Raw genomic sequence first — 12,196 nt, 5'->3', positions numbered from 1 at the left:
AGTGGAATTTCTTGAGGCTGCAGCACAAGAAACCCTGAAGGTTACTTCTTTATTTGCCAGTCAGCTGCAATCAGCAGTTTGTCTTTTTTTTTTTCTTTTTCCTTCCCAGCACTGCTCTTGTCATTTCCAGCGCAGGTAATTGTTTAAGGCCACGTTCCCACGTGAAGCAACATCAAAACTGTAAATACTACTTTTAGTGTTGCATAAATGCAACATTTGGGTTGTTTTCTTTGCTTTCTCAGCTTTGTGTCTGCCTGGCAGCACGGATGCAACGCTCGAGCATGTCCTCCATGCAAGGAAATAATCTGGATCCTATTAGTGCCCCATGGAGGGAAAATCCTTGCCTTCCCCATCCCTGCTGCTGGGGGGGATGAGGAGGCAGTGGTCCCAGAGCCAGGCCAGGACCAGTCCCACGGTGCTGTGGGGAAGTTCACCTACTGCACTCCCAAGCAGCAAATGCTGTCCCTGGGGCTTGCTCTGCTTGGAGGAGACCTGCTCTGCTCACCTCTTCCCTGCAGCTGGCGGGGTGGAAGGGCTCTGGCTGTGGCTTTGTCTCCATCAGCAGAACATGGGCTTCCATAGCCACATGCAGGCTCCAAGGCGAAGGAGAAAAGCAGCTGCATATGTATTTTACCTTTCAGCAAGCACCCGTGACTGTGTGCCTGTATAACACACTGATTTCTAGCATTTCCAAACCAACTCTCCAGATTCCCACGTGGGACAGCTGGGCCACACACGCAATCCATACGTTATACTGCTTCGGATGATCTACTGATCCTGCAGACCCCTTCCCATGGCCCACACATGCATTTGTGTGTGATCGTGTTACCCTCCTCCCTTGATTGCAAAGTTATTGCTAATTCTGTGACTCTCCTAGGAAAGGAGAAATGTTACTTGATTCAGTTAAAACTTACTTTTGCAGTGAAAAATATGTGAAAAGCAAGTAGCAGTAATCCAAAATGGGAGCTAAAAACTGTCACAACTGGTCACACAGCTCGCAAGGTGACCACCGCTGTTGCAGAGGGAAGGCACTGATCCTTCTTAACTGGGCTGGTAACACTTTCCATTAAAGAGTAATAAATTTCTTGTAGTTTAACCTCAGAGTTTACCACAGAAGCACGTACTGAGCAGAGTGTGAAAACAGCTTAGGTGTTACAGCTCTGCAGAGCAGGAGTGCTCAGATAGGCTGGCCCCAGGAGTCCTGGTCCCAGCCCTCAGGGCAGTTTGTGTTGTCTGAGGACTCTTTACTGCAAAATGCCTGAGTGCCCCAGGGCTGAGGCCACAGAATTGCCTCTTGCTTCTCTCCTTCCAGCCTCAACAGCCTTATATCGCTCTCGGTGGTGGCCCGAGGATGGGGTGGTTGGTGCTGACTCAGCCTGATCTGGCTAATGCAGGCCTGCCCCTCCCCCCCCCGCCCCGGTTCCCCTCTTCCTGGGTGAGGGTGCGAGGCAGTAGGCTGTTATGCCAAAGAGACAACGTCTGCATAATACTGAAGAAATGCCTCCCCTTGGTTTCTGGTGCAAATAGCAGCTGTGCTTTGCGCTGTGAGTGGAGGTGGCTGAGGCAGGTGTTGCTTTTTGCAGTGGGCTGCTCTAGGGACGTGGCTGGAGCTCAGGGGCTGATACTGCACCTAGGAGGCCACAGGGACTGCGGTTAGGCCGAGGACGCCGGGGCGGCGGCAGGCTCCCTGGCCTGGCTGCACACATTGGTTGTGTCATGAGCTTGCTGAGACCTGGGCATGGCCCTGCTCCGTGTCCTGGCCCTGTGCAACCCAGGGAGCCTGCCTGGGGCAGCCCCATGCGAGCGGGCTGCCAGAGAGGGCAGGGTGCTCTGCTCTGCTCCTTGCCCTGGGCAGCATCCCCAGCCCTCAGCTATGCGCTGGAACCAGGTGTGGGTCCCATTGATTTTTGCTGCCCCCCAGGTGAGGTAATGCTGAAGAGCAGGTCTGTTTGCTCCTTGAGACCTGGATGTGTAGAGCTGCCCTGGTTAGGGGCTAAGGGTGAGGGCTAAGTGCCCTGTCTTGAGACATGTTTTGGGTACGGTTACTTGGCTCCAAAACCTTGGACCAGCACTGTTGCTCCTGTGCTAGCTTTCCTCTTGCTGTGATTGGGCTCTGTTTGCCGTGGAAGAATCAAATGTGAGCCGTGCAAATGCCTATCTCTTCACTGGGGAGTCGTGCTGGAAGCCAGCTTGCAGCTGGTGAAGCTGCTTCATCGCTTCCATCTCAATACGACTGCCTGCCTGCCCATTGCGTCTCTCACCTCTCTCACCTCTCTCCGCAGTTGGCAGTTGCTCCCTCTCCCTTCACCTAACTTGCACATAATTATTTCGGCAGGATCTAAAGTGCCACAGTCAGGACCGGACCCTGCTGGTTGTGGCGTTGTTACAACCAGACCCCAGGCACAGTGAGTTGTCTTTTGCATGAGGACTCTGGCTCTTCGGCCATCCCTTTGCACACAGAGTAGCTTGTGCTGTGGCAAAACCCCCCTGTTCGGAGGGGCTGAGGGAGCAGCGGAGGGAGCAAGGCTGTGCTTCCCTTCCCTGCTGGCTTAGGGTGATGCATGGGAGCTATCAGAAAGCCTGTGCTGAAGACAGTCAGCCACCAGCAGCACGCCAGGCAGTCAGACAGCCACTCCAGACCCTGGCAGGATGCTCCCTGCATCCGCAGCCTGTGCACAGATTAGGAATCACTGCTATAAGGATCTGTTTAGCAGCTCACAGAGGCCCCTGCAGAGGCCTCTCTGACAGCTGATAACCAGAGTCCTCTACTCCATGAGAGATTTGTCAGAGATCTGAGCAAGGAAATGCCTGGGGCACTGACTGTAAGCAGTCCCGGGGCAGCCGGTGATAACTTTCTGCTCTTAGGCATGCTGCTGGTGTACTAGTTGGGGTCAGGATGTCCCTCAGAGAGAAGAGATCATTTCTGAGATGCTCTGTGGGAGAGGCTGTGCTTAGGTGTAGGCTGTTGGGTGGCAGGCAACACTGGCTGCAGGAACGGACAAGTCCATTTCAGTGAAGGAATGGCACATCTTCTGAAATGCCCCTGTAAACAGCTCCTCACTTTCACACAGCATCAGTAGATAACTGCAAGACTGACGCTGTAGCGCCTGGGCTGCTTCTCGGATGAGGGGTCTCTAGAGTAGCGAAAGCTTTCCTTAGAGGAAAATTCAGAGCCCAGCTGTGTGCTGAGCCAGGAAGAAGTCTAACCCTCGGAGGCTTGAAAGCACTACCGTGTGTGCTGAAGAAGCTTGTGGAAGCGTCTTTGTCTCTTTCCTCATCCCTCCTACCCTGCTCATGCTGTGGGCGATCTGTTTTACAGCTTCACCAGCCAGCTGGTGAGGTGACTTGGCGAGATGCACATTGTCCCTTCCTGAGCACCGAGTGCAACAGTCGGCGTGACCCGCATTTGCAGGCCTCTTCCAGCTGCAAAGACAACCTCCGGAGACTAAAGAGAGGAGGCGATGGCGAAGTAGCTGGGCCATCGGGGTGAGAAAACCTGAGTTTCCACCAGGTGGCTTGCGCAGAGTGCTAGCTGCAGCTGCCTCAGCACGCAGGTGCGGGAGAGCAATTTGTGGCAAAGGCAGACAACCTAAAACGTGGTGTCAGCTTTCAGAAAAGGCTTGGGCCACAGGTGGCAAAAGGAAAGGATGGCCCTGAACTGCCAGGGCAGTTGAAGAACTGCAGAGCTCTTGAAGAAGACAAAGCCCTGCCCCAGCAGGCGGAGTGAGAGCAGGTGTGCCTGGCACTCTTAGGGGGCTCTTGGCCTCCCATACTTAGCCTGAGTCCATTAGCTGCACTACATGTCTCCATGGTCCCTGTGGCTGCTTTCTCATGTGGTGAGCAGTGAAACACGGAGCATTCCTGAGCCGGATTGTGCCAGCGCTCAGCTGTTCATGGGTTAGTTTCCTCCTGCAGGAGCTCCAAGGTTAGCTTAGAGGCAAGCGGGCTGCTGCCCGCTTGTCATTAGCGGGGCGTGTTAAGTGCTGCCCAGCTCCATCCTGCGGAACAGCTTCTCAGAAAGTATGGCAAGAGCTGAGCGCTCGAGGAACAAAGATTTCTTGTCTTCCTGCTCACAGAACTAGCATTCTTCACATCAGCGCTGGAAAAGGTGCAAAGGAGCCGGAGATGACAGGGAGGGGTGTCATGAGAGCAGGCAGCACGCATGGCAGAAGAGCCCAGAGCAAAGAGACCTGTCCAATATCTTAGCCTCCTCCACCTCCTCTCTCCGTTTTGTTCCCCCTTCACTCATCGTTCCCTCGTGGTTTCTGGCCCCGAAGTCTTTCAATGCACGAGTACCTAATGAAGTCCGGAGTGCGCTGCTAGGGAGCCCACTAACAGAAGGCCATGAGGGTAAGCAACTCTATTGTGTCTTTCTTCTGCCAAGAGCCGTTATTGATTCCTTTGGGAAGCATTTGGTATGCAGCACATGAGACGGCGCTGAGCCGCAGGCTGTGGGCCAGGCGGAGGGAGCAGTTCCCTGCCAGAGGAGCCATGCGAGCTGGCAGCGTGGCGGGAGAAAGCAGCCTGAGGGAAGCTGAATTCCCAGGGTTGGACGGAGCGTGTTGTCAGGCTTGTCTTGACAAAGTTGCCAAAGATGCTGTTGAGAGGGTTGGATGCACCTTGGACGAAGTTGCAGCTTCTTGGATTGAAGAGAATTACTTTTCTGAAATGCTGCAGGTGCCCCTTGAGACAACTGCAGGCATGCCAGACACCTTTGTCAAGCCAGGCGTTCAGCATGGGAACTCTGGGCGCCAGAAGCCACAACGTTGCTGCTGGATCCCGAGAGGGTAGCATGCATGCAAGCAAGGGGTAGCATCCCAAATGCCATTTCCAGAGTTCAGCAGCTCCATTCAGGACTACGTGGGTATGCTGCAATTGTTGTCAGCGATAGTCGTGGAACGCCGAAGAAGCTTGAAGAAGAAAGGCATGCAGAGGCAAGCTCCTTGAAGAAGCCTTCACAAGAAAGCACTGTGGCGAGTGGGCCAGTGGATTTCCTCTTAAATCAGCACGGTCAACGTCAGAGCGCCGTTGCTTGAGGAGGGAATTGAGGGAGGTGGGACACAGAAGAGCCCAGGCGCAGAGGTGGGAAGGAGATCTCTCCGGTGCAGGACTTGCGAAGGCCAGAAGGAAGGAAAATTCCTGCTAGACAACTAGAGAAGAGTCAACCAAGAACGAAGCTCCCACCTCTGAGCGTCCCGGGAATGGTCATGCCTTCAGAGGCAGAAGGCCCATCTGAAGAGGAACTGTCACGTACTCTCCTGCAGTCTGTCCTCGGAGGCTCTGCGTAAGATGCTCAGAGCGCGCCAGAAGGCTTTCAGAAGCCCTTGTATTACCCCTCGGCAAGCACATCAAGACCTTATAGCTCAGTGCTGGGAACCCTAGCTCAACGGAGGCCAAGGAGCATCTCACATGCTGAGATGCCTTGCCCTGCATGGACCAGCAGCTTTCCAGAGAGCCCGTCCCTGCAGCGGCTCCAAAGCCCCCTTCCCAGAGAGGAGCCCGGCGAAGACGCATGCATGTAAAGCTTGTGGCGGGCAAGCTGGGGCAAGGCGAGTGGTGAGGGAGGTGTGTGACTCGAGGCTCCAGTTGTTCTTCTGAGACGGGTGCTGAGAAGTAGCAGCCAGCAAGAGGAGGGAGGGAGATTGCTCAGACTCTTGAACAATCTGTGGGGAGAAGAACATGAAGGGAGCACATGGCAGAGGGCTGTGCTCCCCCTCACTCCAGCTGCCTTTGGTGGGCAAGGGCAAGGGCAGCGTCTGGTGCCTGTGCCCTGTCCCACCATGGCCCTCTCTTAGCCGCAGGGCTTGCTGATGGTGTGGGTCAGCAGAGAACAGCAGAGATGTGAGTGCTTGGGCAGCTGTGGGGAAGCTGTTAGCAGCTGTTTACATGCCTACAGCACTGCTGGGCCTTGCTGTCTTGGCAGAAAGCCACAGGCACCACGGCAAGGCCGTTGCCCAGCAGGGCAACTAAAGGGTGCCCCCAAAGTGCCAGAAGGGAGGGACATTGCTCACCTCCAAGAGTGGCTCCTGCGGGAGCAAAGCGAGAGGCTGAGAGATGGAGAGAGGGAGATGAGGGCCAGGTAAGAGACAAGACAAGTAAGCCTTGCTCCAGGAGTGGGCCTGTGGCCTTTCCGCGTGGTGCTGGCTGGAGCCTTGTGTTCCGGGAAACGCTGCCTAAGTCAAGCGGGTGCAGATGCTGACTGTGCCTCGAGTGGCAGCATGAGTGTGTGGAGCTTGGCTAAGGCAGCTGGAAGGTGTTTGGGGCACTTGAGGCGGGGCCCCCACAGCAGGATGATGCCAGTGGCAAAAGAGGAAATGGTCTGGGCAAGAGAGCTGCAGGTGCTGTGTTTGAGCCATCTGTGTTTGTCTGTGAAGGTTTCTTGCCATGATTGCGCCGAGGATGGAGAAGCTTGAGGCTCTTGAAGAGGAGAAGGGCCTCCTGCAGCAGGCTGAGCGAGAACAGCAGCAGCTGGGAAAGAGGCTGCTGTGGGAAAGAAGAAACAGCCAGGCAGCCAGAAGAACAGCTCAGGTAAGCTAAGAGACTGCACTGGAAAGGAACGCGTGAGACTAACACACATCTAGAGGCAGATTTCTCCAGTCATGTCAACAGGAGCCAGCGCGTTTGCTCTCAGCTGTGGAACAGGCGCCTTGTGCTTGCTGGTGACAAAACTGCACCTAAGTCACAGCTGCTGCGTCCGTTGTGAGGCGTTCGTTCAGGCAGACGCTCTTCTGAACGGTTGTTCTGGGCTCTTGCACGTGTGCCCTCCGAGCAGGAAAGAGGGCTTGCTTAGCCCTGTGGCCAACACACTTTGCCACGGAGACCATTCACAGGCGGGAATTGTACTTCCTGTCCTTGGTAGGAGCTGCCGAGACGAGTGAGCCTTCAGCTGTTGGGAAGAAGACCAGAAGAGCTGTGCGTACTTCAGTGCTCTGCGGGGAGAGCTGGCAGGTCATGGCTCGAGCCACATGGCACAGCTTGTCATCTGAGGAAGAAGATGCTACTCGGAGAGCTCTCAAAGGGAGACCTGTGAGTAGGCGCTGGGTGGGTGCGGGTGGCCACGCCTGCTAGGTGGCAGTGCGTTGGCGCTGCGGACTCCTGGGGTGGGGGGATGCTGGCACGCACACAGCCTCTCTCAGCTTGTGGCTCCTGGTGGATGGTCAGGGCGTGTCCTGAGCAATGCCCCCTGAGGAAGCAGGGAGGGGTGTTGCCATGCTGGGAGGGTCTGTGTTGGAAAAATGAGGAGGGCTCTGGCCTTCCTGACCGGTGGGGCTCCTATTTCCGCCTCCCACTGACACCAGTCCCCAGGAAAACCTTCAGCTTGTCTTGGAGCCAACTGTCCCAGTGTGCACCTGCGTGGCTGGGGATTCGCTCTGCTAATGCCGCCGCCGACAAACTGTGGGCACCGAATCACAATTCCTGCCTCTTTCTGTTGTGTGCTGAATCTTGTTCTGTAATGCATGTCTTCCCTCCTGTAGGAAGAAGAATGTCTATCAAGCAGCAAGCTGCGAAGCTGGCAAGAGGCGGCTCATCAGGAACTTGAGAGTCCTGAAGGCAACCGGAGTGAGCCGCCGCTTGAGGCCCAAGACACTGACAAGCAAGGTGCGTAGAAGCCTGGACTAGAGTGCCCTAAGGCTCTGTGTTGCCTGCCAGGACTGCAGGCACTGCTCTGGCTTCCTTCTGAGGGCTCGCCTTTGCTCTAGTTCAGAAATGCTTTGCAGGAGGCTCCAAGAGAGGAGCTGTAGCCTGACGGAGCTGTGGCTGCTTTGCTGGCTCCTCCCGTCACAGTAGCTGAGGGGAAGCAGTGGGGAGGGCTGGAGGCTGTGCGCTGACCTGAGTTGAGGAGCAAGGTTAAGCAGCAGCCAGAGGAGGTTTCCACAGGCTAATGTCTCTAAGCCAGTGGTGAGCGTCAGTCATACTCTCCGCAGGAAGTCTTTGTAGCCTAGGGACAAAGTCTCGCTTTGCTTTCCACACCGCCTTGCCAAGGGAGCGCTACAGGCTTGGAAGTTACTCAGGGATGGCTGTTTGTTTCTTGCTGCAGAAAGCAGTAGGGAGGATTCTTCGAGAGAGCTGTGTCTCTGTCCTGAGACAAGCAAATGCTTCTCTTCAGGAGCCTGCGAAGGAGACAGCGACACTGACCTGAAAGAGAGCAGAAGATTTTGGCAGGTATGACAGCAGCCTCCTGCTATGTCTCAGAAGATAGCAGCTGTCGTGCTGTGACGTGGTTGAGCTGTATCTGTTAACCGGGTCCAGCTGAGTTTCTTCTCTTTGTCCTGAGCCTTTCCTGCCTCACCATCACTCCCCACGCTGCCCACACGCTTGCTGCACTCCTGCATCTTTCTGCTAGGAGGGCTTTATTCGCAAAGCACCCAAGCGTCTGAGTGTCCAGAAGCGCAGCTGCTTGACTGGGGCAGCCACAGGCCTCTCTCCTTGGTGAACGTGTTGCCATTCGCTCAGTAGTCAACCTGTCAAGGTCCGAAAGAGTGAATGAGGGAGGAGGACAAGTTGAGGCCGTTGCCTGGGTCTGTGCGTGGCTTACAACTCACGCCCCACTTTGCATGCGGCTGGCAGCCTCCCTCAGTACTGCCTCAGAGCTGCAAAGGAACCTGAGAAAAAAGGCAGGAGTGTCCTGAGAGCAGACAGTAACCATGGCACAAGAGACCAGAGCACACAGTCCTGTACAATAACTCAACCTGCTCCTGCTCCTGTGTCCTTTGTGTTGCTTGCTTCCCGCCGGTGTAGAGCATGAGTCCTGTGGAAGTAGCAGCTGTTGAGGAGGCCCACTGTTGCCTAGTGAACGTCCTCTGGCCATGGTCAACAGTCCCCAAGGGGCCACTAGCTCCCACTTCAGGGCCGGATTCCTCTTTTTCACCACACTCAGAGCCAGGCTGGCTGCAGTACCTACCCCTTGCTTTAGAAAACCTCCTGTGAGCGCTTTTGAGAGAGGCCAGCAACGGTTGGTTGCTAGCTGCGCGAGACCTCCAACACCTGTATCCCAGGTGGTGTCCCCTGAGCAACAGCTTTTCCTTCTGCACATCCCCGACAGCTCTCTAAGGAACGGCCTCTTTCTGCTTGGACTCAGGCTGTGTCTGCTTTGAGACTACACTTCTTCAAGCCTGACTGCTTGAAAGCCACCTAGTTAGCAGGCCATGAGGAGGGGAAGGAAAACCTGCCCAAGTCAAGGAGCACATTCACTCATCAATTCCTCCTGGTTTCTGTTCCAGAGGTCTGCAAATGAAGGCCCGCCTGATAAAGTCCAGACTATGCTGCTATGGACTACAGTAACAGAAGCGCAGGAGCTGGAAGAGGTGGCTGAGAGCGTGGTCAAGGAAGTGCTGGGGAGGGTGAAAGAGCTGGATCAGTCAGTCTGCGTTTTAAGGAGGGCTCCCTTGGCGATCAGTGGACCATTCTTTGGGAGGGCTAGAGGGGCAGAGTCTTCTGAGAGAGCTGCTCCAGATCTCCAGCAGGAAATTGGAGGGGCGGCCTCAGAGATTGTAGCAACCGTTCTCGATTCCTTTGGGAAGCATTTGGTATGCAGCACATCAGATGCCTCTGAGCGCGGGCTGTGGGCCAGGCAGAGGGAGCAGCTCACTGCCACAGGAGCCATGCGAGCTGGCACGTCTGGAGAAAGCAGCCTGGGAGAAGCTGAATTACCTCCTCTGGCTTCTCTTGACAAAATTGCCAGAGATGCTGTGGAGAGGGTTGGGTGCACCTTGGAATCGTTTGTAGCTTCCCAGTTTCAACATCACTTCCAGGGCAAATTTTCTGAAATCCTGAAGCTGCCCCTTGAGACACTTTCTGAGAGACAACTGCAGCCATCCTGCACCCCTTTCTCAAGCCAGGCCACAAAGGAAGTAGAAGGAACATCCAGAGCAGCTGAACATAGGACACCAGAGGCTACAAAGAAAAGAAAGTCCCCTATGTCACGACCGGTCCACAAAGTTGCTGCTGGATCACAAGAGAGTAGCACGCTTGCAAGGGCTAGCGTCCAAAATGCCATTTCTGAAGTTCAGCAGCTCCATTCAGAACTAAAAGTGTATGCTCAAATTGCTGTCCATGATGTTCTTGAAGCCCTGAAGCAGCAGCAGCAGAAGTTAGACAAAGAAATGCATCCAAAGGACAGTTCAGAAGAAAGCACCACGGAGAGTGAGCTAGCGGAGTCGCTATTAGATCAATGCAGTCAACCTGAGAGTGCCATTGCTTTAGGAGGGAATTGTGGGAGGTGGGTTGCAAAACAGCCCAGCCCCAGAGACTGGGACGAGAGCTATCCGGGGCAGGACTTGCGAAGGCCAGAAGGAAGGAAAATCCCTGCCAGAAAACTAGGAAAGAGTCAACCAAGAACAAAGCTCCCACATATCAGCCTCCCGGGAATGGTCATGCCTTCAGAGGCAGAAGGCCCATCTGAAGAGGAACTGTCATGTACTCTCCTCCGGTCTGTCCTCCGAGGCTCTGAACAAGATGCTCAGAGCCCACCAGAAGGCTTTCAGAAGCCCTTGAATTACCCCTCAGCAACCACATCAAGACTTTGCACATCTGTGTTGGAAACCTTACCGAAACAGAGGCCAGGGAGCATGCAAGACGCCTTGCCCACCATGGGCCAGCAGTTTTCCAGGCAGCCCGTTCCTCCAGCGCCTCCAAAGCCCCCTTCCCAGAGAGGAGCCCGGCGGAGACCCATGCGTGTAAGGCTTGTGCCAGGCGAGCCGGAGCAATGGGAGTCAGGAGAGACGACGTTAGCTGGGCGGCTGGTGGAGGGTGTCCTAAGGAGGTGTTCAGCTCCAGGCTCCAGTTCTTCTGACAGCAGTGATGAGAACTAACAGTCGGCAAGAGCACTGAGAGAAATGGTCACCCCACAGAGAATAGTTTACTTCCAAGGGCTGCTTTTACGTCCTGGTATTCTGCTGCTGCTGCTGGGACTTACCGTTCATCACAACGTTCAGCAGCAACTACTCCAACAGTTTGACGAGACTTTGCGCCTTACTAGAGAGGCGGAGGCGCAGGAGTTTCTCTTCAACCAGCCTACCTGAGGGAAGGGCTCCACAGTGCATTTTTTCCCATGGACTCGGAAGGCCCGGGCTATCAAGGAGTATTCTGGGAGGAGAGGGGACTGCCAGCACTTGCCTTCCCATCTGTGTTACTGAGCTTGGTTCAGGCCCATACGGTGTGTGTGGAGGGAAGACTGCTGTACTTTTCATATGTCTGGGACCACCACGTGTTTGAGTATAATAAACAGAGTGTTCCCCGCTTTTGTGAGGCGCTGGTGTGTCTTCTCTTCCAGTACACCTCTACCACTGCATCACTGCATCTTACCTCCCCAAATACTAGCCCCTCTTCTTCAAAAGGGAGAGTCTCTTCCCATGACCCGTAGGTGGTTTACAAGATGAAACCAGACAGGATAAAAGGGACGACACCAGGGCTCAGAGTCGACAACCATTTTGTGCTCTCTCCTGGCTCACCTCATCGGGCCAGAGTCCTCCCATGGTAGTTTGGATGAGATCAGTAAGTAAACAGCAGGGGACTTGTTCCTAGACAGATACCTTCCCTCACACAGCCTAAGAGCATTCCTTGACAGCACACGTATGTGTTTCCGGTTCAGGCAGCAAAATGGTTTGCCTAAACTCCCCCATTTAAAATTGCTGGTGCTCATAAGCTTCAGGGCAGTCATCTGCCATATCCCCCCTGCCAGAAAAGGACTCCTTTCTAGCCTGTCCAAATGAGAATGTGTCCATATGGCAGCTATTTCCAAGCATGGTCCTGCAGAATGATCCTTTTGCTGGACTCCAAGAAAATGGGGTCTGTCACATTCCCAGATTCAAGAGAGACATCTCTGAAGATCCTCATACATGAAAGCCTCCTTATAGGAAAAGGAGAATCACAGAATCGTTTAGGTTGGAAGGGACCTCTGGAGATCATCTAGTCCAACCTCCCTGTTCAAGCAGGGTCCTCTAGAGCATATTTCCCAGGGTCACATCCAGACGGGTTTTGAATATCTCCAGCGAAGGAGACTCCACCACCTCTCTGGGCAACCTGTTCCAATGCTCTGTCACCCTCACAGTGAAGGAGTTTTTTCTCAGGTTCAGATGGAACTTCCTGTGGTTCAGTTTCTGCCCATTGCCTCTTGTCCTGTTGCTGGGCACCACGGAGAAGAGACTGGCCTCATCCTCTTGACACTCCCCCTTCACATACTTGTACACGTTGATGA

At 54.6% G+C, this 12,196-nt stretch overlaps 1 protein-coding gene across 1 annotated transcript; it reads left to right on the top strand.

Moving 5' to 3' along the window:
• Positions 1-6,604: 6,604 nt before the first annotated feature.
• Positions 6,605-10,811, top strand: LOC138061554 (fibrous sheath-interacting protein 2-like). Its single transcript, XM_068912947.1, has 4 exons — positions 6,605-7,026; positions 7,476-7,599; positions 8,039-8,163; positions 9,222-10,811. The coding sequence occupies exons 1-4, from the start codon at positions 6,952-6,954 to the stop codon at positions 10,809-10,811; spliced, it is 1,914 nt and encodes a 637-aa protein (XP_068769048.1). The 5' UTR covers positions 6,605-6,951.
• Positions 10,812-12,196: the final 1,385 nt, after the last annotated feature.

The sequence above is a fragment of the Struthio camelus genome, chromosome 18, assembly GCF_040807025.1.
Source record: "Struthio camelus isolate bStrCam1 chromosome 18, bStrCam1.hap1, whole genome shotgun sequence".
Classification (NCBI taxonomy): Eukaryota; Metazoa; Chordata; class Aves; order Struthioniformes; family Struthionidae; genus Struthio; species Struthio camelus.
Note: the sequence above shows the minus strand (reverse complement) of the source record. Positions and strands in the feature narration are given on the sequence as shown.

Excerpts from the sequence above, each read along its gene's own strand:
- LOC138061554 (XM_068912947.1), top strand. The coding sequence starts at position 6,952 with ATGGCTCGAGCCACATGGCACAGCTTGTCATCTGAGGAAGAAGATGCT. Across the intron at positions 7,600-8,038 it reads CCAAGACACTGACAAGCAAG|AAAGCAGTAGGGAGGATTCT; the intron begins GTGCGTAGAAGC and ends TTCTTGCTGCAG. Across the intron at positions 8,164-9,221 it reads AGAGCAGAAGATTTTGGCAG|AGGTCTGCAAATGAAGGCCC; the intron begins GTATGACAGCAG and ends TTTCTGTTCCAG.